The sequence below is a fragment of the Mustela nivalis genome, assembly GCF_964662115.1.
Source record: "Mustela nivalis genome assembly, chromosome: 7".
In the NCBI taxonomy this organism is placed as follows: domain Eukaryota; kingdom Metazoa; phylum Chordata; class Mammalia; order Carnivora; family Mustelidae; genus Mustela; species Mustela nivalis.
In genome coordinates this window covers 30,168,812-30,195,470 of record NC_139026.1, presented here as the reverse complement: position 1 = coordinate 30,195,470, position 26,659 = coordinate 30,168,812, and the positions used below count along the sequence as shown (strand labels likewise).

Here is a 26,659-nt window from a genome sequence, read left to right as displayed (position 1 = left end):
TAAATTTAAGTTTCTTTAATTTCACAGAAAATCAGCCTCCTGGTGTTAGGAGTGTTTGGAAGTTCTCTTTTATTTATTTATTTAGTTTTTCAATTTTCAAGGTAAAACAGCCATCAAGATTATGAGCTAAGAGTGAGAATGGGGAGTGCAGTGAAGGGTCGAGGAGAGAAAATGTATAAAATAGCTATGAAAATGGAAAAGCAAAAGTACTAGAGAAGAGCAATAGATGAGAAATACAATTGTTGGATCAGCATTAAGACCCACTTGACAGGAAGGACTGTATAGAGAAATGAATAAGCATGATGGTCTAATTTATACCAGTCATGTTTAGCCATACAAGTGCAGATAAAGAGTGGGTGGAGAGGGGCACCTGGGTGGCTCAGTGGGTTGGGCCGCTGCCTTTGTCTCAGGTCATGATCTCAGGGTCCTGGGATTGAGTCCCATATCGGGCTCTCTGCTCGGCAGGGGCCTGCTTCTCTTCCTCTCTCTCTGCTTGCCTCTCTGCCTACTTGTCCTACTTGTGATTTCTCTCTGTCAAATAAATAAAATCTTTAAAGAAAAAAAAAAAAAAAACAAAACAAAAGAGTGGGTGGAGAACTATCACTTACCAGGCAAATATTAGGAACTGAGAGGGATCAAGAAGAAAGTATATGCAAGAGAGTGATTATGATGCTGGACTGTGGATTTTAACCTGTTTAAAGAGAGGAAAGAGGACATCAAAGATTAACAGTTAGTAGAAAATGGTAGAACCATAGATTGATGGTCCCACTGGATCAAAGGGAGTAAATTGGAAAGATACAAAGTGGTGGTCCGAGATGGAATACATGGAATTGAAATATGAATGGGTTACAGTTAACGGCAATGATAAAGTCTGTAAGAAGACCATCAGGCTAAGTGGCTAGGGTCGTGTTGAGAAGTGATTCATTAGGAGAAAAGTTCCAAGGACCTGAAAAGACAGGATGTTGAAAGGATCACTTATGTGTATAACAAAATCCCAAGAATTAGGACAGGAATACAAATGAATTGAGTGACAGTGATCCAGGGGGCTAACACCATTAAGAAATGAGAGAGAGGAACCTGGGAGTTCTACATGGAAGCAATACTGAGTGGCAGTGGATATATAGTCTAATAATATGAGATTCAAATCTGGGAGGGCTTAGGGAGTAGAAAACAAAACTGAAGAAGCAACAAAGAACAGAGGACCCATTTTTGAACCCAGTGACAGTTATGGAAGGTAAACACCCCCTAACTGAGAGGGCTGAAGAGGTAGATATATTCTTAGAAGAGAACCTCATGTTAATTTTGAGTAAGATGATGAAGGCAAAGTTCTAAAAGTACATTGGATGTTGCTAATTATGGACTGGAATTCCAAAGAGCACACGTTATATTACGATCTCAATGTCCGTCTGTAATTTTCTGGCCATTATGGCACAATGGATAAAGGGTTTATGTGGGCTGATCCAGAGTGTTACAAATTATTCTAATAAATGGAAAAGGTAAGGTTGAGAATAGTATTATACATATACATGTATACATATATACATATGTAGATACATATACGGTATGCTCATGCCAAAAAGTTCTGGAAGTTAATACCAAGTAGTTATTGGTGTTGATCTCTGGGAGAACCTAAATTCAATGTTAAAGGGAGACTTTGCCTGTAGTTTATACCCTGCTGTAGTGCAATACTGAAATGTACAATGATATGAGATTTGAAATGTGAATACTTACTGACTCTTTAATATTAAATTGTTCATTTTTCTTAGGTGTGACAAGTGTACTGTGATTATGTTGTAAAAAGTTATAATTTAGAAATACACATACAAATATTTACAGTTCAAATATTCTTAGGTATTGACCTACAAATAATATGAAGGAGTACCTGGGTGGCTCAGCAGGTTAAAGCCTCTGCCTTCAGCTCAGGTCATGATCCTGGGGTCCTGGGATCGAGCCCCACATCGGGCTCTCTGCTTGGCAGGGAACCTGCTTCCTCCCTCTCTCTCTGCCTGCCTCTCTGCTTACTTGTGATATCTGTCTGTCAAATAAATAAATAAAATCTTGAGAAAAAATGTTTTTTAAAATTAAAAATAAAATATGAAGGGGCAGTGGAGAAGGGGAATAGATAGCAGACTTAGATAAAGCAAGATCCTTCAGTAGTTGAGTCGAGTTGAAGCTAAGTTATGCTTACATAGGGTTTCATTATACTACTCTGCCTGTTATATATATTTCAAATTGTTCATAATAAAACATTATAGAAAATAATTTATCAGACATTAGGTAATATCTGTTCAGTTCAAATTTTTTAAATTATACATTTATAATGTGTATTAAAATTTAGGGAATTACAGTGGTATAAATATTCATGGTTGTACCCCTCACAATGTTCATGACTTAAAGGGGAAAGAAATCAATTACCGATCCCACCCCTAATCCCCCCCCAAAAAATGAGATGGACCAAGCAGGGCCTTGTTAAGGCATTTGGGCTCTCTTTGAAAGTAATGAGAAATCATTTAAATGTTTTAACCAGAGAAAAGTAACATCAGATTTCTCTGAATTATTCACTCTAACTTAAGGAACTGATTGAAAAAGGGCTAGTGATGTGTAATCAGGTAGGAGGCTATTTAGTTGTCTAGGCTTATATTGGCAAAAGTTTGCAATATAAACATTGAGCAGAGGAGGCAGAATCAGCAAAGTTGGAAAGAAATGGGTGAAAAATTATTGTGTCATAAAACTAGGGGATGTGGTCTCAAGAATCAAAAACCAACCAGAGGTTAAGCAAGATAACGATTTATTGCCTAAATCGCATGAGCCACCGTGGTGTTTCATCTCGCCATTCCTCTTCTCAGAAATGGGAAGTTTCTTCTCACAATGGGAAGTTTCCCAAGGTCCCTAAGAATACCCTCCTTGTGGTATCCAAGACTGTGCTCTTCTCTATCTCTTTTTGTATTACATGCTCAGGGCATGCTGGCTTGTTTTGATAGAATAAGCTAAGAAATTCTATTGCTTCTTGCTTTGGAAAGTGTTGCTCAAACTGGGTATAATACTGTCAAAATTTGTCTCACCCTTGTAAATCTTAGCCCAAATATTAACTCCTCCATAATCTTGCCTAATCTATATCCATTTCCTTCTTGCATGCTTTAAGGACATGCTCCAAGCTTGGCACTTAGGTAATTACTTCAGTGTTGTTTTTTACAAAGTACAGTGGTTTTCACATCTTTTCCCCATTAGAAATAATGTTGAGATCAAACAATGTTAATTTAATGGGTCAGGTAATCAAAGGCAGTAACTGGTAAATATTTATTAAATTGGAATAATTTATCTCATGTTCATATGGCAACAAAATCTAGATTAATGAGTTTTTGTAGAAAAAATTTGATTTTAGCTTAATAAATGCTCAAACTTTTTTTTAAAGATTTATTTATTTTAGAGGACACAAGCAGGAGGGGGAGGGAGAGAGCAAATCTTAAACAGATTGCTTGCTGAGCATGAGCTCAATTTATTGACCTAAGCCAAAACCAAGAGTTGGATGGCCAGCTGACTGCCAGACAAGGACCCCTTCAATTATGTTGTAAATATGTGTGATAGCCTTGAGATATCAAACAACAGGGAAAACTTCTGAGAGTGCATAAAATTCTTTATTTAGAACAATAAAGTATATGTATATATAATGTAATTTCAAATTCAACCTGTATAAAAAGGGGTCAGGACATAAACCTAGTTTAAAAAGTACACATATAGTATATACACATACACATCACATTTTACAACCTTTTTTATTTACTTACACTTCAGTCATAATAAACTAGAATAGTGTTGACATACATTTACATTACAATATGCAAACTCCAATCTATGATTGAACTAGCAATATATCTATGCATCCATCTACATGTTTGAATACTTTCAAGTCCATCGATTTAAAAAATAGTGACAAGTGGACACTATAATCGCACATTAATCCTTAGAATATAGAATAGGATATTCTTATTGAAAATTTTTGAGTCTTACAGCTGAGAAATCAAGTAATTGAAAATACTATGGTTTTTAGTTTAAACAATTATCTTAATTATATTTTTAAAAATAACATCATAAGGACATAGTTGGAGATGACAGTTATAAATTTACAGTGCTTAGGAAACATTTTAGGATTATGAATATCCACTTTAATATAAATTATTTCTAAAACATCTTGTTAGGAAATGAAAGTACCATTATTTTATCTGTAACAAAGGCATTTCCAGACTTGTTAATGGAAAGCAGCAACATCATAAATTGTGTGATCAAACACATAAATTACTAGACTTTCAATCTGAATGTTTATATTTTACTGCCAATCTCATAAAATAATACTGTTTCAAAGACAAGCTGGCTTAATTAAAATTCTTATACCACTTTCTAATTTTAAAATGTAATTTATGGATGACCCCTTTCCAAATGGATTATAAATGATCTCTTGGCACTCAAAAACTTTGAGCATCTTACATTTTGTGCTCTAAGCTTTTAATAAAATGAGAGCATTTAAATAAGCTTAATTTGGTGCAATTCTAAAAGTTACACATATCTTATAGTATCTCTTTCTAAAATGTAATTGTGGTTTTCGTTCTTCAGAGGTGATCCAAAAATGTTTACTTAAGCAAAGGAAAAAGCCATCTCTTGTGTAAATGGTTATCCAATTCACCCTACATGAGACTGAATTTTACTTTTACTAATGGATCCTATTTACATTACAGACAAGAATAGCAATGACTTTTTATGTTCAAATTGCTTATTCACAGAGATCAGAGTTGAACATTTTATATGGAATAATTCCAGATCTATTTTATCGTCTTTGTCAGTCACATATCAATAGGGCTCATACCTAAGGTGATGTGACCTCCAACTTGACCATAAAGATAAATAAAAAATTGAGATCCAAAGAGAAGAGGTGACTTAACCCACATCAGTTAACAGCAGAGGGGAGGCTTCTGACAATTTTCCCACACAACCACCTCGCTGTTCCAGACTCTTTTTGAAAAAGATTTCTTAAAGAATGGGTGGGAATGGCTAAAGGCCTCACATTGGAATTACATTTTGAAACCCAAACCCAGCTGCACAAACACATTAAGAGATAGCTGAATTCTGAATGCTTTTTGTTACTTTCAAACCTCAGTTGAACTAGAATACCAAAATATGCCACAGTTGCCCCAAAGTACTTTAATACTCAAAGAAATGTGTTTAATTCTTATTAAAAGCAAACACTGCATTATAAACACATACTTTCTCGTACATTTTCATTCTTCACATACTTAATCCTTTTGTAAAGACAATAGGGTACTTATGCTATTATCATGTTGAAAAAAAAGAAAACAATTTGTCTGACTCATTTAAAAGTGGCAGTGTGGTGAACAAGTTAAGATTATAATACAAAATCCAACAACACTTCGATATCACTGAACAGGCACCATTTATCATAGAGCCAGTTTCTTTATAGGCTTCTGTTCCACCAGAGGTGCAAAGCTTTTAGTATAATTTAAAATCTGCAGACTTCTGAGATCATTTTAAAAGGCAGTCTTGAAATGTTACACAAGAGAACTATCAGATACATGGCACCAATTTAAAAGGTGATTTCATGGTTTATAATATCAGTTGTGAGTTTTCCATGATTTCTGAAGGATATTCAGCACATGTACTGGATAAAACAAAGCAAAGATATATAGTTCTATATATCTATCTATATATTTATCTCAAAGCAGATATGGCAATTCCCAAGCAGCTAGCATCCAAAATAATGTTCAGCCTTTTTCTACTGTTCATGCATTTTATCAAACTTTAGTGTTTTAAAAATTGGTAATTCACGCAACTCTCAATGAACCAATGCATTTAATTAGGCAGAATATATTATCCCTTGCCTACCATGCCATATTTTATAACTTGCTGAATTCGTTTATTTAAGTCTATTGATTAGAACCATCTCCTTAAGTGATAAAACCCAGTTCCTAGCTTTGAGAACAAAAGTGTTTTTCTTGTACTCTCAAACCCACAAAACAGCATTTTCTCATGACTAAGCGATTCGAAACCATTGGTGAAATAAATCAAATTAAACTGAGAAGTATCAATTTTCTCAATCTACACCTAACCTACACATATAATTCAGACATATTTATGTCTATTTTCCTCAAAATAACCAATGTCACACACTGAGACAGGTCCTTTCAGCAAATAAACTGATCTTTGGGTTTATTACTAATCGATTGTATCAGGGGATATTTAAGGGCCTGAATAAGTCAATGAAGTTTCCCAAAGCACCTGGGTTGTATCTTAGAGAAATGACTACCTTTTAAGGAACCCCAGCACTTTAGAGAAGGAAGGGCTCACAGAAAGCATCTGGGCTCTTTGGTATAAAAATAGAGCAAAGGCCACTTCACTGGAGTTGATTTAGATCTGCTTTGAACATAATCTAAAATCCAACTAGGCTAGAAATTCTTGGACTTTTGAAATCAAAGGAAAGCTCACAGTTTTTCATGATTTCTTTCTTTCTTTCTTTCTTTCTTTTTTTTTTAATCACTACACTGCAAATGGTCATCTGAGGGGTAGAACATGACAACAATGTTATAACAAGAATTAGGTTACAATAGAGAGCTTTGGATTCCTTTATGTATCTGTTCATGATATAGTAAAAGTATCTTCATCAAAATAAACCGTAAGAATTCATTTCAGTCAGATGCTTCTTTGCCTATAAAAAATTGGTAATGGAAATTCACATAATGTCTTAACAACTTTAGTTTAAAAGCATGATGTCCATCTTTGGAATTCTTATAAATTCACTCTTAATAGGACAAATGCTGTTACATGTTTTAAATAGCAAACTGACATGTGTAACTATGTAAAGCTCGCTAGCTTTATTTCATAAACATTAATGAATACACAGTGACTAATTTTAAATAAATGGATCCTTTAAGCTGATAATGGTGATTATATGAGAAATAACTAAAATTTCCTGATTCCTTGCTGCCTTATAAAAGCCAAGTAACCTAGTTTTCAATACCCATATTATAATGTGGGTGTGGTTTTCTTAGATACTAAATATAATTTATTTTTACTTTCTCTCATGATGTAAATTGAAAATTGCACCTTCATATAGTCAGCAATTTCTCTGTAGTCCTTTTATATAACTCTGTAGTATTTTTAGAATATAAACGTTTCATAATATATTTTGCAAGCACAATTTATACACTCTGATAGTGGCAGGGGGAAAGGGTGTTGAATGTGTTCCTCAGTGACCGTCCTGATATTCAGTGTTCTTAGCTTTGGGTCCTAAGTCTTTTGGAAATTTTCCTCTCTGTAAAGGCATCAATATTTGGGGGAAGGGCTTATTATTTTTACATTTTTATTCAACTTAAACTAATAAAAAACCTAGGTCATTCATTTATTACCCCACCCCATCCCTTGCAACCACCAATCTTTTCTTTGTATGCTTGGTATTTTTGTCTTTTTTTTAATTTTTTTAGACTCCACATATAAGAGATCATATGGTATTTGTTGTTCTGACTTGTTTCACTTAGCCTAATGCCCTCAAGGTCCATCCATATTATCACAAATGATAAGATTTCATTTTTAGAGCTGAATGATAATCTATTGTGTGTGTGTGTGCACACACATATAGGTACATGCACACATACACACATCATCTTTATCCATTCACCCATTGATGGACACTTATATAATTGTTTCTATATCTTGGCCACTGTAAATAATGCAAAGGACATAGGGGTTTATACATCTTTTAGAATTAGTTTTCATTTTCCTTGGATAAATTCCCAGAAATGGAATTCCTGGATAATATGGCAGTTGTATTTTAAATTTTTTGAGCAAACTCAAAATTTTCCATAGTGATGGCACCAATATGCATTTCCACCAACAGGGCACAAGGGTTTCCTTTTTCTCCACATCCTTACCAAAACTTACTATCATCTTTTTAGATAATAGCCATTCTAACAGATATGGGGGGAATCTCTCATTGTGGTTTTGGTTTGCGTTGCTCTGGTGACTAATGTTCAGCAACTTTTCATTTATCTGTTGGGCATCTGTAGCTCCTCTTTGGAAAACTGTCTATTCAGATCTTCTGCCCATTTTTAAATTATATATATATTTTTCTATTGAGCTGTAGGTGTTCTTTGTAGATTTTAGATATTAGCCCCTTATCAGATACATGATACGCAATCATTTTCTCCCATTCTGTAGGTTGTGTTTCATTTTGTTGATGACATCAATGTTCTAATTCAATACTGGCTCGTAGTCATGGTTAGATCCAGCTAACCATGTCCATTTGTCTAATGGGATACAGGTTTATGTCGAGAAGAGACCGAGATCAGACCCAGACCATTCATTAGCATCTACAAGGCTGACATGTTGTCTACTCCCATTATTTTATCCCCACTGTTTTCTCTATGTAGAGTTGTTGATGTTATTGACATTTGTTTTTAAATTTTTTTCTGGATCCCTTTGAGAAAAATTATTACCCCCCACTATTCAGGATGAAATCTACTTGCAGAGGCCAAGATAACTGTGAGCTGCAGGTTGTAACTGAAAATCAAGCTATGTGGCTTTTCAGCAATTAGACACTTCTGGAGGCATGCAAAATGGTGCATGCAGTCTGGGGCACGTGCTTTCTCTCCCAACATCAGTTGCAAGTTCTAAATGAGACCACAAGTCCCCCAGGTCCTTAAAATAGAGTCCTGCTCCATGCAAGTTCTTCTTTATAGATGATTAATTCAGCGCCAGTTTCACAGTAAAACACTTTGTTCGAATTTGTGAATCATCCATAGAGTCATGGGTAGCAAGAACAGATAAAAATGCAGTCTGTCACTCCAGACAGAATATGAATTTGTTTAAAGCTGCTTCATTTATGAAGCAAACATGAACTGTTACCCGCCTAGAGAGGAAAGAAAAGAGAGAGAGGTTATGGTGTATCTGCTTTCTGCCGCCTTTTCATTCTCAAAAGCTGAATTCATAGGACTCCAGATTGAGTCATAGACTTAAAATAACTGCTTCACTTACACAGCCTAAAAGCACTTGACAAATCTTTCCCCAAATGCAATGACTAGTCACTCTCTCTGATCTTCCTGTTAACATTTAACATTATCTGAAATGATCTTACTGTTTGAGTCTCTCCACCCATTAGACTGTATGCTCCATGAGGACACAGAGTTTTGGCCACTTTTTTTTTTTTTTTTTAAGATTTTATTTCTTTCTTTAGAAAGAGAGAGAGAGCAAGAGTGAGCAGGGGAAGGGGCAGAGGGAGAAACAGACTCCTGGCTGAGCAGGAAGCCCTATGTGGGGCTTGATTCCAGGACCCTGGGATCATAAACTAAGCTGAAGGCAGACACTTAACTGATGAGCCACCCAGGCACTCCATTTGTCTGTCTTTTTATTTATTTATTTTTTTTTTAATTTTTTTTTTTTAAAGATTTTATTTATTTATTTGGCAGATAGAGATCACAAGCAGGCAGAGGCAGGCAGAGAGAGAGAGGAGGAAGCAGGCTCCCTGCTGAGCAGAGAGCCCGATGCGGGACTCGATCCCCAGACCCTGAGATCATGACCTGAGCCGAAGGCAGCGGCTTAACCCACTGAGCCACCCAGGCGCCCTTGTCTGTCTTTTTAACTGCTGTGCTCCAATACCTAGAACAGTGCCTGACACAAAGGAGATACTCAGTAAATATTCTTTGAACATAAGGATGGTTGAATGCATACCCGGTGACTTTCACACCTGTTTACCGGTTTGCATACCACAGATTGTTTCCATTTGTGGTAAGAGGGTTATCTTGTAGCCTTGAATTTCTCTAATGAGGCCATGAGAAGGTAGTAGGTAAGGGGAGAGGCTTTGAAAGACCCAGGCAGTGTCTAGAGAGAAATGGAGTAGCATGAAAGAGATAACCAGCGGAAAAGCTGATCACCACCAACAAACAGCAGCCTTGTGGTCACTGAGCAATGCTAGTGTGTTAACTGCCCAGCCAGGTTCATGCCATCGCTTCTCTCAACTGAGGAACAGCAGCTGCATGTTCATTTTCAATACTGTCAGCCAAGAAAAGAAAGACAGAAATCCTGGCACCAGATCCTGACAAAGCCTCTGGGGAGGTTCATTTGGCCAAACAGAGCTTATTGTACTTGTTGAAACATGAAACCTAGACAATGTTTCATTTCTTCAGAACTGGTTTTAAACCACTAAGTTTTGGGCTCTGCTTTAGGATTTTCAACTTTCAAGTCAAGTATCTATACTTCCTTAACTGTTTTTTTTTTTTTCCAGTTGCAACCCCTAAATGAATATGTATGTTGCTTTTTCTTCCCTACTCAATACTCTTTCTCTTTGTCCTTATCAATCCCAGAATCTCAGTTTTTAAATATTTGAGATCAGTGCAGAGGTTATAAGTAAATTGTGTAAAATTCCACACTATAAGTGATAAGAAGTGCAGTATTTTTATCCAGTCATTCTAAATGAATATTCTAAAAACCATATTACATGACAATTTACCAAACAGAGAACTCCAGAAACTAGAGAACCTGCACCTGGGAAAAGAGAACTAAATCCTGAAAGAAAAATTAAGAAACATTAAGAAAACTCAGAAATCCAAAACATATAGCAGATATTTTAAAGCTTGATTTAAAAAGTAAAAGGGAATCACACACACACAAAAGCCAAAGGATATATATTTTTTAAAAAGCTAGAAGAGCTTAAAATTCTAAACTTAAGTAGAGAAGCAAAAATGGAAATCTATTTCTAATTTTGTCCCCAGGTCTCTTAGCAAAGAAAATAAACTTGAAGGTTTGACAACTGTTCTCCCATAGAACAAAAACTACAATTTTTATAATGATACCCTAGATACTAGCAACAACCTCATGAAATAAGCAGGGTGAGTCATATTATCCCCTTAACTATCTCTGAAAAACCAGGGGTTAAGACAATGGACATACAGCTTATCTAGTTGCAGAGCCAAGTCCTGAACCCAAGTCTAATCCCTTCTTATCCTCTATATTATAATGTGTCTACAGATGAGGTTCAAAAACAAATCTTCCAAAGCTCCGGAAATTCTTGGGAAACATCTGGTAAAGAGTCACAGATCTTGCCAAGCCCTGTGTGCCAAATGACTAAACCTGACTCAAGGTCATCCGTATTTCAACTCTAGGATCTATTATCTCCTGTCTTAGCTCAGGTCTGCAGGAAATGTCCAGGCTGTGTTTCTTTTGTGAATTTCTCCACCAGCCTAATTGTAATAATTATTTTCAACATTTACCATGCTGGGGAGTTTCATTAAACACTGCTGTCCTAGTGTCTACCAAGTCACACTATTTACAGTCAACCAAACTGGGTGTGATGATGCAGTCCTTCTCCCAATGTCTCAATGAAAATTCTTTGTAGCTGACTCCCAAACCCCAAATCTATTACTTCCAGCCCTGACTGTTCTTTGAATCTCCAGTCTAACAGATTTGGCCACTGGTCAGTATTTCTTAACACTCCTTCCCTTATTTTCTTTGAATGGCACCACTACCTGGTTAGTCCCATAGGCCCCAAATCATCCTTGAATACTACCTGTGATGTCGAGCCTCACATTTCACCAGTAATCAAAATGTGTTGATTCTTTTACTGCATATCTCCAAAGTGGTTCATGCTTTCCTATTTCCATGGCCCTGACCCTAGTCCAGGTCATCCTTCTCTCTCATCTGTTTGGAAGATTGGCTTCCACGGTGGAAGGAACTCCATGACTCCAGCTCACTGCTTCCAACCATCAATCTGGCCACACCAACTTCTCATTACTTTCCTAAACCTTGGCTCTATGGTATCACTCACATCTTTTCCAACCCTCCAACATCTCCTTACATGACTCCATAAAGTATATGTCCTATACTTGGAATTTTTCAAACTGACGTCCATTTCGTTGTTTCTCTCGGCCTTTTAACCCTTCATGTGTGACTTTCCACTGGGAGTCTAACTAACTGTACAAATGGGCTCTTGAACACACTCTCTGCATCTTCTGGCCTCCCTGACTCAGTTTATGCCATCTGCAGTATCCAGACGACTCCTTTCCTATTGCTATTAAAATTTTACCCATCATCCAAGATCTGGCTCAGTATATCTGCCACCTCCAACATCTAGCTTGTGATGAAGCCTTTCTCCTGTTGCTAGTGATTTCTCTCCTTTCAGATAAGGCAACTGTATATGGGTATACCTGTGTATAGTTCTAGGAGGTCCATCCATTCCACACCTATGTCAAGGACACATCCTCTGCAACGTAAGCATTGGTCTTGCCTTTGATCTCTTATTGCATTTGCCTTGTAAGCTCTTTTCATTGCTTTTTTAAGTTCATAAACCTCTAGTTTCCTTTTAAAAGTAGGTTATTATGCATATGCCTTGCCTTATTTCCTTTTGTAGGCTATAAGCAATCTGAGGACATAACTCGGTTATATTAAGCTTTGCATCCAACCATGTACCTACTTACTAGAGTGTGTTGGAATCACATTTGTGGGAAGAATGAAGAGCAAAATTTTCCTATAAATACTCTCTTTTTTTTCTTCCTCAAATGGCTATATACTGCTAATAAATGAAAAATTCTTGTGGGATGCCATGTAGGAATACTTGAAATCAGCTCGTGATTAAGTCTGTTTTTAGCTTTTTGTGTAGATATTTTCATGTTCGGTGTCAAATAGACACCACTCTAGTCTATTTTCATTTAGAGCCAAATTTTTTTGTTTCCAGCTCATTACCTTATAATCTTTCCACCTTCTTTCCTCGTTTTTAAAATACCAAACCCTCCTTCTCTTCATCTTCCAATTATGGGTTATTTCATTTAAAGAACTAACTATTCCATTTTCTATTGTAGTACTACAATATTTATCTTAATTTGTTTTAGTTGGTGAAACCTACACTTCAGGGAGAAATCCCTGCCATATATCTGAGTCATTCCCTGAACTTCCCCCTTCCTTGTAAGCTAAAAAAAAAATGGCTATAATCCAAATTATACCTACTTTTAAAAATGCATAGCAAGAACTGCGAATGACATTTCAATCTTGGTGCTTTTTACTACTATTTTATTTCTTGGTATATTTCCTCTCCTACCACCTTATATTTTGCCCTCACCAACCTCTTCCTTTATCACACCCCTCTTCCCAAATTATACTTCAAGATCCTTGGCAGGTTTTAAAAACCTCTGCTGATACAGGGACCAGCAAAAGGCTTTACACGATGGGTACTCAGTTAATGACTACACATGATACCTATACATTTTGAATTTAGGGTCTGTAGATTCAGGATGACGAGCTGGATCTTTTGTCTTTTTCTTATCCTTTCTGTGTCTATTTTTGTTTTTATTTTCATAAATTTTGTTCTCACATTAATGCAATTCTGAGATTCCCATCTTCTCCATTTTCCTTCCCAACAAATATTTATTCATCAGTTGCATGCACCAAGTATAATAAGCTATGTAGTTTGGTGGGATTCCAAAATGAAATTCAGAAACAAATCATGCCCTGTAAGAGCTTATGGTTTAGCAGAGGACACAAAACGTCTATAAAAGTAATTGAGAAGTCCTATTAGTGTGTATTACATGGGCATTTCAAGATGTATGAGCTGTCACATGAAATATAATGAGCTGGCCATAAATTTGGGAAGTCGGCTTTTTGAAGTGGTGGTACCGGAGTTCAGTCTTGAGCGAGCTCAGTGGACATGAAGGAGAATGCCACCTCTGATTTCACCACTCGTAATGTGTGAGGAGCCCATTTCTAATCAATCCAGAGCTTCGTTTTAAACCCAGCTTGATTCATTGTAAACATGAACAGTATTTTACTTTTAAGAAAAACTGTCATTTCCCACAACTCTCCTTCCCCTTACTTTGGAGATTTTACTTCCCTATTGACCCAATTCAGCAAATTACGTGCGCATGCGTGCACACATATGCGATAAAAAGAAACCCCACTTTGCTTTCTTAAAGATTTTTAAAACTTTATTTTACTGAGGTAAGAACGCTTACTGTGAGCTCTACCCTCTTTCCACCTATTTAAGTACACACTACAGCACTGTGAACTATGGGCATAATGTGTCACAACCGGTCTCTAGCACTTATTCGTCTTGTAAACTAATAAAAAAAAAAAACATACTTCAGAAGGACTGTCTTCCTTACTAGTGGTTAAATGTTCATTCCGGGTTTATTCACCCTGTCACACTCTTTCAACAAGCCTTGAGTGAGGGTCTACAACACAGAGGTTACAAGAGAGTCACTTGTGAAGGAGACATGGCAAGAACCAGCCAAGCTCTGCTCCTCTCCCTAACTACACCCCAGTTGCTTGACTATGGCTGCTTTAACACGCAATTGTTTTCCCTCCTAAACACGTGCCCTGGGTTTTCCCATCATAATCCATTTTCCAAATGTCACAGGATAAATGCCTCAATTAAAAACCACATGATTAAAGACCTGTGTGCCAAAAGAGGATCCCAGTGATCAATGCAGTCCAAAACCAAACAGAGGACGTTACTTGAGACTTTAAGACTCAATTAACCATGTAATGTGTGGTTTGTGGATGTCTAGCTTTAGGGAAGTGAAACGGCAGAGAACCTCCTGCGAGGCTCATGTTGGGGTTGAAGGGCAGAGAAATTATGTTTTCTAGAAACCTATGATTTCACCTTGCAGAGTATTGCTCCAGAAAATAAAAAGTATCAAGAGAAAATATCTACTTGTTAACATTGTTTGACAGAAAACATGAGCTTAGAGAGAAGGTCAGATGGTGAGCAGGGCAGGGGAAAAGGTGCTGTTTATACTTTGGATAGGATCAAGGGCCCAATTAAAGGCCTAATTTAGAAGTCCCTGTAATAGCAGGGTTAAAGGGTTAGAGAAATATGTGACATAATTATTATATTATGTTATTTGTGGCTGTTGAAAAATGCTCTCCAGCTACTAAAGTGAGCCCCTGGAGGAGTTAAAAAGCTCTGTGACCCAGCTTCCCTGGGACGGTTCAATCTGGAGATAAATTTCTGAATCTGGGACAAAAATGAAGTTGGAAGGACAGTGACCTATAAAGCAAAGGCAAAGCTCACCAACAGACCATCTATCGAAGAACCCCGGAGAGTAAATGATCTTCTGATGAGGAGGGAATGCAGGGAAAGAACTAAAGACTGAGGAAAATGCGAGGACACTCATGTTCCACTCTGATAAATGCCTGGGACCCCAGAGCCACAGCACAATGAGCAGTGAGTTGGCGGTGGAGGTAGAAACGAGCGGAGCAGGAACTGAGGTTGGGTCAGGTTAGTGCCGCTGTGGTGCTTGCCCCAGCCCCTCCCCGACCCCGCTCATCTGGAACCTGCAGCTGGGCCCCTGAGAAAGTAGACAGGAGAGCAAACAGGAGAATCCGCACCTCCTGGCCATGGTTTCTTACTCTTTTCTCCCACAAGCCCTCCACAGTCCTTCATGATCTCAATGGGTCTCTGTTTCTGGTTTATGTTTACGGCATCCTGGGCTCTGGACTGGGATGAGGCACAATGACTGCCAGTCCCGTGGCAGGCAGCACTTGACCTTGACAACTTTCTTCTCCTGATCCCTTAAGATACCTTGGTCCTGTCTCTTTTTCCTTTAAATAGCAAGGAAACATTTTTGGCATTCACTTGTTTCAGCTTCTGAGATACTCTTTTTTTTTTTTTTTTAAAGATTTTATTTATTTATTTCACAGACAGAGATCACAAGTAGGCAGAGAGGCAGGCAGAGAGAGGAGGGAGCAGGCTCCCTGCTGAGCAGAGAGCCCGATGCAGAACTTGAACCCAGGACCCCAGGATCACGACCTGAGCGGAAGGCAGAGGCTTTAACCCACTGAGCCACCCAGCCATCCCCTGAGATACTTTTTTTATTATGTTATAGTAGCCACACCTAGCTGAAATGGGTTTTATTTACTCTTCCTCTCTTAATATTACTTTAGTCCTAACTTTTTTCCCCTTTCCTAAATTTTTTTTTTTTTCTGGCCTCTAAATAGCAAACACTCCACTGTTAATTTTTTGTATACCTCCCACACAAGACGAATCCACTAATCAGGACCACTATTCTCTTCTTGTCTTTCAAAATGTCGAACACACGTAACTGAATTGTGCATATGTAATTCACTGTAACAGCTTCCGCTAACATACTGACATCAGTTTAATAGTCAATTTACTATATTTTGTTTCTGAGTTTAAGCATCTAAGATGTTGTATTATTTTTTTAAATCTTTCATCTTGAATTTGGAAAACTTACCAAGGTACGAAAGTAACAGTGTTGATAGAAGCCACAATTACACCTCTTGAAACTCTCTCTCTTTTTCTTGCAACATACTGAAAAACAGAGAGAAAAATGCTATTTGCTTTTGGACAGAGATTCTGCAGGATACCGTGATCTTGGCATTGTAAAAGGCAGTTTTTCTGTAAATACAGTTAGAAAAGGTGACAAAATTGAGTGGGAAGTTTACCTTCATAAACAATACTGAAGAGAAGAAGGAAGACTTTATCTGCCTCAATATAGTCTTCGCAAGTAATGTACACATACTAAATATTTCTATCTGCCTATGCATGTACACATACTAAAAATTCCTATCTGTACTTCATACGTGTATATGTATATACAAAGGCATGACTGAAGAGAAAGTAACATGCCAAACTAAACTATAACTGGAGGTAAAGCAAAATATTAATATTTAGGCAATATGGGGTAAGGTAAAAGTGATCAGCATCAGCTACAGTAAATGCAAAGTTTTCAAAACAATTTTTGTGTTTGGTCTTGGAGAAAATACTAAACAGACTGAGAAGAGTTAAGTGCTCCAAAAGCTAGAGGGAAGCCATATATATCAAGGATGCAAAAGAAAGTCACTGCCAGTATCCTGACTAGGAGGTAAGCTCATGAACCGGGGTTTACGGCATAAGGAGACAAGGGTACGGTTTAGAAAGGGGAAGGAAAAGCAAGGTTCTGTGGCAGCTCAACCAAGACATCATAAAGATATGGATGAAGATGAATACTATTGCCAAAGAGCTAAGACACAGGGAGGAGGAATCAGTAAGTCCTATGGGTGGCATGGAAATGAAGGAGAATGTGCAGGTGAGCCTCCAGAGCCCTGGGATGGGGCATCCAAGCAAGATTCTGCTGCTTAGAGAAAGGGAGCCTAGAGGATCACTACTGATGCCTGAAGATAGGTCACCAAGATGTGAAGGTCTTTTACAGGTAAGTGGAGATGCGGCACCGAAGCAAGTGTGAGAGGTACGAAATGTGGATAAAGATCACCGATACGCATTGGGAAATGCCATGCAGAGCAAGTAACTTCTTAAAGACATATAAGCATGTGCATGGTTGGTGAAATGGCAACTGTCAAGCTTACTTCTGCACATATTTAGCAAATAAAGTACCTTATTTCATTATCCTCTTCATTAATCTGTATATTCTCAACTGTCCTTGTGAGATTTGGTTGTTTCTTCTGGGAAAAGAACAGGATATGTATTATAAAAATATCAATGAATTGTATAATATTCAAGAGGTTAATGGTATCAGCTTGTATATTTTATGTCAATAACTCCAATATCAGGGTTCCCCCCCCAGCATGCAGCATATAAAATACTTCTGCAATAAAAAAATATGGAAAATGCACCATATTATCAACTTTTTTAGGGGGTTGGAGGTGAAAAAGTAGTATCAAATTCAAAAGACAGTTCAAAAATTTGAACCACAATGATTTAGTGCATTTCAAAATGTTGGATAGGTTTCTGTGAGAAGAGAACAGAAGAAGAGAAATCCAAAATAGCAGATAACACAAATGGCACTTCTGTTTGGCTTTAAAAGCAAATTATAGGATTTGCAACCTATTTCTTCCTTTTTCTATTTGCTGTGGGCTATGAAAATCAGTTCCCATTTCTTAAGTGTGCCTTTTCAGCAGTGGGAGGATTGTCTCCTAAGCATGATAAGGAATAAGGGGAAAAACCTTTAGATTTAGAGTCTATTGAGACTAAGTTAAGGTAGGACCTTTTCTCAGAAAAGGTCAGTTTGGTAATCATTTATGTAAATCAAGTATGCACAAATAAATATCTAAAGTTCATGAAGTTTTGATCAAGGAGAATAAAAAAGGAATAGCAACCCTTACCTTCCAGTATAAGGCTCCAAAAGCAAACCCAATTACAAGAGAGAAGAATGCTGGCAAGGCCATGGCTGCCCACTGCAAGTTGGAGTCTCCAAGGGGGTTTGCGGCCTTCCCTGTAATTCAACAGTGCAGTGGTGAGCGGCACATCCCGGACAGAGGTTTTGCTCTTAACCTATGGTTGTTCCCAACTGTTGCCATAACGTACTCTTGACCCAGCTCTGTTTAAAATATTTGGAACCCTGATTTTTCCGCGGAGTATTGTTTTGGGACAGCCAGACAAGTCCATGTTGTCTCCAAAACACTTTAAGTTGAAAAATAAAAGAAAAGCCACAGAAGGATCTTTGACGTGGCTGATGTTGACACACATGGAACACAGATGACATATTCCTAAAGGCGATTTGTACGCTCGAGCAAATCCATTTTCCATGACTTTATCTTCGAAAACTTTTTTTGTTTTCTCACTCTTCACATCTTGCCAAGAAATTTGGAAAAGGACATTTTGCAACCCGGATCGAGGACAGTAGGCATTAAGCTGCTTTGCCTGTCACAAGTAGTAAGTCATTAAGTGGACTTAGCTATGAGCCATGGCGTTTCCTCATCACATCCGCAGTATACCTTTACTGGATGTCAGAGCGTGGCCGGCTCTGTGTTAAGGACTAAAGGTTTGATTTTTCGGACCTTTTATGTTGGAAAGCCTGAGACCATTAAACACTAAAGAATGGTTGAAAATACCAGTGTCTTCTCACAGCAAGAGATTGGGCGGGGGTGGGGGGGTGCTGTTTGAGGGAAAAAACATGTAAGATTAACTTAGGACTCCTTTTGACCTTGCTCAGCTCCTCCGTGAGCAGCAAAATGATTCATGAATTAAACAAAACACATCTACCATCTACCACAAGGTTCTCTTCTCTCTGTCTCCTTACAAGGAACAACCTGGTTGTTAGAGACACAGACACATGTGCCGACCTGTACGAAAAGAACCGGAAGTCTTCAGTTTTCCTTTGGTGAAGGAATACATTTAGAAATTATATATTTTCAGCAATTATAGGATCAAATGCAAACTAATCCAAGGTAAATGATTGTTTGGGGCTATATTATGCAACATTTGGGATATGGTGTCAGCCTATAGTCACCTGTTTAACATATTAAGTACATAACATAAAAGATCCAAACCACTGTACATGTGTAAACATTTACAGGGAGAACATGAACTTACAGATTTAACCTGAGAGGCCAGAAACAAATCTTATCTACTACAGAGAGAATAGGAATTGCCCATTTCCCCACCATTTGTAAACTGGGAGCATGGAATTCACTAATCGCTGGATTCCTATTTCCAAAGGGCTCTAATAGGAAATGTGTGTGTGTGTGTGTGTGTGTGTTGGGGAAGGGTGAGTCATGGGTGCCCCTTACACTTAAGAAAGGGCGATGGGGAGGGAAGTGGGGTCTTCCTTTCATATTACTACACATCACTTCCTTGAGACTAGACTAGCGTATCTTCTGATCGCCCCCCACCCCAACCATCCTATAGCCTCGTGAGAAATAAGTTTTAGGCATTTTAAAGTAGAATTCAACATCAATTCTTTCATTAGAAAAAAAGAGTTACAACGTGGAATTTGGTATAATCGATTGGTGGTACTACCATTGTTGTACTAATACAGCTATTTTAAGGGTTATTGCAAAGATTGTGTATATTAGTCTGGAATTTAACTACCATTTATAAAAGTATTTTCTCTCAGAAAATGGACTCAGAATTATAAGCAATTCTTGACATTTTAGGAGTTTTCATATCACTATCTGTACATAACTTGGCTATTTGTGGTTGTATTCTAGTAACAAGTCTGAATTCTCCTTGAGGGCCACTGTGCTATTGATGAAGGATAGTTGAAGGCAGGGACAGGAGCCCCTCCCCCAAACCCCCAGGAAGAGGAAACCACCCTTAAAAGGACTTTACCCTGAGGTGGAAGAAATCCTCCCTCCCTTCCCATGTGACAAAACCCTGACTGGATGACAGGCAGTGGTCATCAGATTGACCCAGCCTGTCAGCAAGTCCATAAAAACACCTAGACTTAGAAACTCCCGTGGCAACCCCTTTGGGTTTTCTCCTACCTTGGGAGCTCTGTACTATCACTTTGCTATCACTCACTAAAGCTTGTTTTGCTGCCCACCACTCTGTCTGGTCTACCTCTTCATTTTTTGAGGTGGCATGACTAAGAACCATGGGCACAGACGGAGAAAAAAAATTCCTGCAGCACTATGGCCCACAGTGTCTCTTGGGACTGCTGTGTGGTTATGATAGATTTGACCAGGAGGGATCCGAGAGGGGTCCCCTCACGAAGATATACACAGAGAACAAAGGAAGCTATTAATATTTTTGTCCCCAGACTCCAGTCAAAAACAAAGGAGCTGGGATGGTGCTATGGAGAATTCTATTACATATACTCGGCTACCAGAGGCCCTAGAATCAAGGCAAGCAACATCATAAATTCTTCCTGTTCTTTCCCAAAGCCAAATCTTGACTTGAGCCATTCAGACCACAGGAAAGACCAGGGCCACTAACAACAAGCAGAAGTGGCTTACCAAAGTGAGATACTCCGGGATTCCCTGCTCACCGTCTTTCTCAGGTAGGACAGCCCCTAAAGGTTTTCCAAACAAATCCATGCTGGACAGGAGACCTAATTAAAGAGAACTCACCCACCTCACTCTTCCACAGTAGTCACTTTTTAACTACTTTAAAAGTTCCACCCCCAGAACTCTGGCCCCAAAGTCCCAGAACCTGACTAACACATTGCAGCAGTCTACCTGCAGGAGAGAGGGAGGACATTGCAGCAGTCTACCAGCCAGAGAGAGGGAGGAGGGGGCCTCGTAAAGACTGGGAGGGGAAATGGACCAGAGGAACTGAGCTTCACCTCCTGGAGGAGTCAATATTGCTTTGCTTTTGTTATTTCTCCCTAATGCAAAGAGCTTAATAGCCAGCCTTTGGTTCTTTCCAGAAATACTACAGTCCCTCTAGCAGAGAGAAAAAAAGAATGTTATCAGAAAAGGCTTATTCACTCCCAAGGCTACTGCTGCTACTTACTGGAGATCAGTGAAATTTGAACTGTGTGCCTCAGGGCCAAATGGTGGGTATTTGGCCCTACAGATGCCCAAGCTAGTAGCAAAGCTTTGCTTTCATGTAAAGACTGCCACATAAAACTTGTAGGGTGAGGAAGCTCATCTGGATAGGATTTGAGTAATCCCACATCTCTGGGCTTTGTTGTCATAATTCTGTCTCCTTATTATGAATGTCCAAAATTAATGGAAACTGACTTGTTTGGTTTGACCAATAATACCCAACATCTGTTCAAATACAGAACACAAAAAACTGTGCTATGATTTTGCTGACCTGCTTTTTCAAATGATTTTACTTACAGGCATCACCATGCCTGTGAACATGGACCTCTTGGTGCTTAGAAAACCTTCAAATCAGTACCCCTCCTTAATTCAGATTCAAAGCTCATTGCAGGTTGCCATAAGTACTGACCCACAGCCTTGGTGCACCTAATTATTCTAATAATGATGAACATGTATTATAAATAAGGCATAGCTCCGAGTTGGTGTGTGTTGACACATTTAAAACTCACAGAAACTCTATGAAGGAGGTACTTTCATCCTTCACTTGACTGGCAAGTCCAGAGAGATTAACTTGCTCAAGGTCACACAGTTATCCAAGGGCCAACACTGATATAGAAGCCCAGGCAGTCTGACTCAAAGACTGTCTTTTTAGAAGATGAATAAAGTAATGTCAAAGTAAGGATAACTTCCGTATCATTTAAATATAGTCTGCAAGGATCTTAAACATTCTTTTAGCTTGATACAAAGGAAATTACTATTATTTTGAAAACACAACTCTTTCTGGATAACTTGAACACTTCTAATAAGGGAGAATCATGGCATAATAAAAAAACACTCATGTCTCAGGACTCCTTCATATAGCTACCATGACCACTTTTTGGGATTTTATCCTGCAAATTTCCCTTCAAATTTCCCTGGCCATATCCCTCCAAAAAGTCTCATCTCCTTTATGATATGACTAAAAACACTGACATACTTCTATTATAATATATATTGTAATATATATATATGATAAAAATACTAGGACTTTCTCTTACAAGAAGGTAAACTCTACAAGAGCAAGCCTTTGCACATGGGTATCTAAGTGCCATGTTAATGAGTAACGTCTCCTGGCAAAAAGCTGCAAATTATGCAAGATTCATATTTTTTTTATAAAAAGGAAAAAAGGAAAGTAAAACAAAAAAAGAAGGCTGACCATTTTGTAATAAAAAAAATGAATAGGTGTTTTATATTCAATGTCCTTTGAGGTTAAGTAGAAAAGACCTTTGCTTCCAACCATGGTAATAACATATTAGCCTTCCCAACCTAAATAACTGTTATACTAAACAAATTACCTGAGGTAGTTACCTTCATACATTAGTCAATAGGTAGCTCAAGAACGTAATCCCTTAGAATAAAAACATATCTGGTGAGGCCCATGATTGTCTTCATTTTCTGGCTGGGAGGTATGAAAGATAGAACCCAACTAGGGTTCAGTAGTTTCACAGAAATAAGGAATCAGAGACTGAAGTTCAGGGATGCAGATGTGTCTGGAGTTTGTGGGGCAAGGTTATTGGTGGGAAAGGAACTGTGTAGAAAAGGAGCACCAGAAATCTCTGGAGGAACCTCCCTAAGTCAATGGTTAAAAAAAATAAGCTGTACATGCAAGGAAGAGACTTCACAAAGCCTGGCAATAAACAATATCTGGGAAGCTATGATCTTGACTGTTGATCAGAGACAAAGGAGCTCTGACAAGCCAGAATGGGGAGAATAATAGGCACTCAAGAGGTACTTTAGAAATTCTATGCCTTAGCAATAAGCCTATGTTCCCCCTTCCTTCTAAGAAAGCTCAAAAACAAGACAGGGAAGGAAAATAAAGATAATCTGCCACTAACTGAACTGCCTATCTGTATAAAACTCAGAAGTATCTAAAGAAATGCTATAAAATCTACATTCTCATAAACATAATATCCACAATATCCAGCATGTATTCAAAAATAACCAGCCACTTAAAGGGAAATGCAACCCATAATCAGGGAGTTGGGGGCAGTCAACACATACCAACACTGAGATGACCTGTATGTTGAGATCAGGAGATGAGAACTTCAGAGATTCAGAACAACATTGGCCCCTGAACAATGCAGAGGTTAGGAGCACCAGCCTCCTGCACAGCAGAAATCTACATGTAACTCTGACTTCCCTAAAACTTTACTAATAGGCCACTATTGACTGAAAGCCTTACCGATAACAAACAGCACATATTTTATATATTATAGCTATTATATATATTAAAATAATCTAAGGAAAATGTCAAGAAAATCATGAGAAAATAAATTTGCAGTACTGTAAAAATCTGTGTACAAGTGGACCCAGGTGGTTCAAACCCCTGTTGTTCAAAGGTCAACTATACATCCAGGGGCCAAAAAAGAAAATATCATAATGAATATGCAGATGGAAAATCTCAGCAGGAAAATATACAATAAAAAATTAAATGCAAATTTTAGAATTAAACGCAAATTTTAGAATACAAACTTAGAAATGAAAAAATGTACTAGATCCAAACCCATAGCATGTATAGCACCAAGACTGAAACCTATGTAAAATAGGCACTTTGAATGGCTATGATGTGTCCAGGAAAGTTTATCAGTTTTAACAAAGGTTAAATATTCCCTCTATGTGGGGAATATTGATAACGGGAGAGGCTGCACATGGGTATGGGCAGGAGGTATGTGGGAAATCTATATCTTTCCCTAAATTTTGCTATGAACCAAAACTGGTTTTAAAAAAATTAAAAACAATTGTATTGGATGAAAAAAAAAATGTATTGAATGAAATGTTCAGCAGCTTACAGATGGCAGAAGAGTAGGGAAACTTGAAAACAATAAGAAATATTGCAATAATGCATATTATTGCATATTTGCAATAATGCATAAATATTCCATAATTTTTATGCAATAATGCATAGAAATTATGCATTTTGGTGAACAGAGAGATTGGGGAGAGAGAGAAAAAAATCTGAATAAAACCTCCATAATCTGTGAGACAAGATCAAACTACCTAATAAATATGTGATTGCTATGGGTGTGATTAAATATACTATGTGTGATTCCTTTTGGAGAGGAGAGAAAATGAAGAAAAATATTTGAAAGAGTTATGGACAAATTTTCCCCAAGATTTTGGGAAAATACACTTATGTATCAAAGAGGCTTGACAATACACAAAAGAAAAAAAAATACAAAAAAAACCCCAAAAAACAAAAAACAAAACCCAGTCCTAGGCACATCTTAGTCAAGCTACTACACAGAAGAAAAACTTGAAAGGCCGAGGGAAAAATGACCCAGTACATATTAGAACAAATATAAACTCTGGATGCCTTTTTCTCAGAAAACAATAAAAGCAGGAAGACAATTAAGTGACATCTTTAAAGGACTGAAAAAAAATTCTGACTACTCAGAATTCTGTATCCAGTAAAAAGCACCTGCAGTACTGAAGACATTTTTTTTTAAAAGATTTTATTTATTTATTTGACAGAGAGAGATAACAAGCAGGCAGAGAGGCAGGCAGAGGGAGTGGAGGAAGCAGGCTCCCTGCTGAGCAGAGAGTCTGATGCGGGGCTCCATCCCAGGACCCTGAGATCATGACTTGAACCAAAGGCAGTGGCTTAACCTACTGAGCCACCCAGGTGCCCCAACATTTTTTTTTTTCTTAAGTACGCTCCATGCCCAGCACAGAGCCCAATGTGGGGCCCGAACTCATGACCCAAAGATAAAGTCCTGAGCTGGGATCAAGAGATGGCCACTAACACAATGAGTCACCCAGGTGCCCCATGGACATTTATTTTTTTTTTAATATTCTATTTATTTGACAGAGATCACAAGTAGGCAGAGAGGCAGGCAGAGAGAGAGGAGGAAGCAGGCTCCCCGCAGAGCGGAGAGCCCAATGTGGGGCTTGATCCCAGGACCCTGGGATCATGACCTGAGCCGAAGGTGGAGTCCTTAACCCACTGAGCCACCCAGGCGCCCCCCCCACGGACATTTTTTAATTAAAAAACAACAAAAAAAAAGATTTTGTTGCCAGTAGATTTACACCACAGGAAATACTAAAGGAAGTACTTTAGACTGAAAGGAATTAACACTAGATGGAAAGTTCGGTTTACAAGAAGGAATGCAAAGTTTAAGAAATAATATATGGGTAAATATAAAAGACAACTATATTCTTTTGTTTTTTAAAAAAGACATAGGATAGCTTAAAGCAATAATTATAAGACTATAGTGAGGCTTATAGCCTATGTAGATCTATATGTCAACACAGCACAAAAGATGATTCTCATATTTTTTTCTTAAGTGCTACAATATTAAGTAGAACACTGCAAGATGTATACTGTAATTCCTAAAACAACCATAAAATAATGCAAAGAGAGCTATTGAAAATAAAATTAACAAAATTAACCCAAAATCAATCTGGAAAGGAGAAACAAACAAATGAAGCAAATAGGAAATAAATGATAGGCCCAAATCCAACCATACCAATAACTGTATTAAATATAAATGGATAAAATACTCTAATTAAAAGTCAAAGACAGCCTAGCTGAAATAGCAAGGCCCAACTATACACTGACTACCAGAGATGATCTTTAAAAATAGAGACAGTAGGTTGAAAAGAAGAAAGGTATACCATGAAAACAGTAAGCATAAGAAAAACTGGCTCCACTAACGCAGACAAAATACACTTCAAGACAAAGAATTCTAGCAGAGATAATGATGATTATTTCACTAACAATATAAGGTCTGTTAATCAGGGAACCCATAACAATAATTAATCTATACCCACCTAATAATACAGCTTCAAAATATGAAGTAGAAAATACATAACCAAAAGGAGAAATGGCAAAAACCACAAATAAAAGATTTTTACTGTTCCTCTATTAGTAGTTGATAAAGAAAATTAGATAAAAAAATTTAATAAGCATTTGGAAGATCTGAACATTATCAGCCATTTTGATCAAATTTTAGAATGCTACACTCATTATTTGAATGATACACATAAGTTTCAATAAATTTTGAAAGATTACAGTGTATGTTTTCTGACAATAGAATTTAGAAACCAATAAGATATCCAAAAAAAATACATATTTTTAGACATTAAGTAACCCACTTTTAAATTACTCATGAATTAAAGAAGAAATCACATGGAGAATTAAAAGATATTTTTGAAGAAATAATGGAAACACAATATATCAAAGTGTGTGGGATGCAACTAAAGTTGCTTACAAGAAAATTTATAACTTTAAGTGCTTCCAACAGAAAATTAGAATGGCTTAAATCACTAATCAAACTTTTCAACCTTAAGGACTTCAGCTACAACTTAGCTGAACAAACTAAGCCCAAAGTAAAAAGAAGGAAATAATAAAGATGAGAAACCAATGAAATATAAATTAAGAAGCCAAAAGTTGCATCTTTGAAAA

At 37.5% G+C, this 26,659-nt stretch overlaps 1 protein-coding gene across 3 annotated transcripts in view; it reads right to left on the bottom strand.

Annotated features, from left to right (window-relative positions):
- Positions 1 to 3,616: 3,616 nt before the first annotated feature.
- Positions 3,617 to 26,659, bottom strand: part of KITLG (KIT ligand) — a 91,487-nt gene continuing 68,444 nt past the window's right edge. For 2 of the 3 annotated variants that reach the window (XM_082738865.1, XM_082738864.1), the window contains 4 exons: positions 18,109 to 18,218; positions 17,381 to 17,448; positions 16,242 to 16,318; positions 3,617 to 8,911 (listed from right to left, as the gene is read on the bottom strand). In XM_082738865.1, coding sequence (XP_082594991.1) covers positions 16,279 to 16,318; positions 17,381 to 17,448; positions 18,109 to 18,218 — 218 coding nt within the window. In that variant the 3' untranslated portion in view covers positions 3,617 to 8,911; positions 16,242 to 16,278. Of the gene's footprint in view, positions 8,912 to 13,574; positions 13,791 to 16,241; positions 16,319 to 17,380; positions 17,449 to 18,108; positions 18,219 to 26,659 lie in introns of all 3 variants that reach the window. The other variant, XR_014313818.1, reaches the window with a different exon arrangement.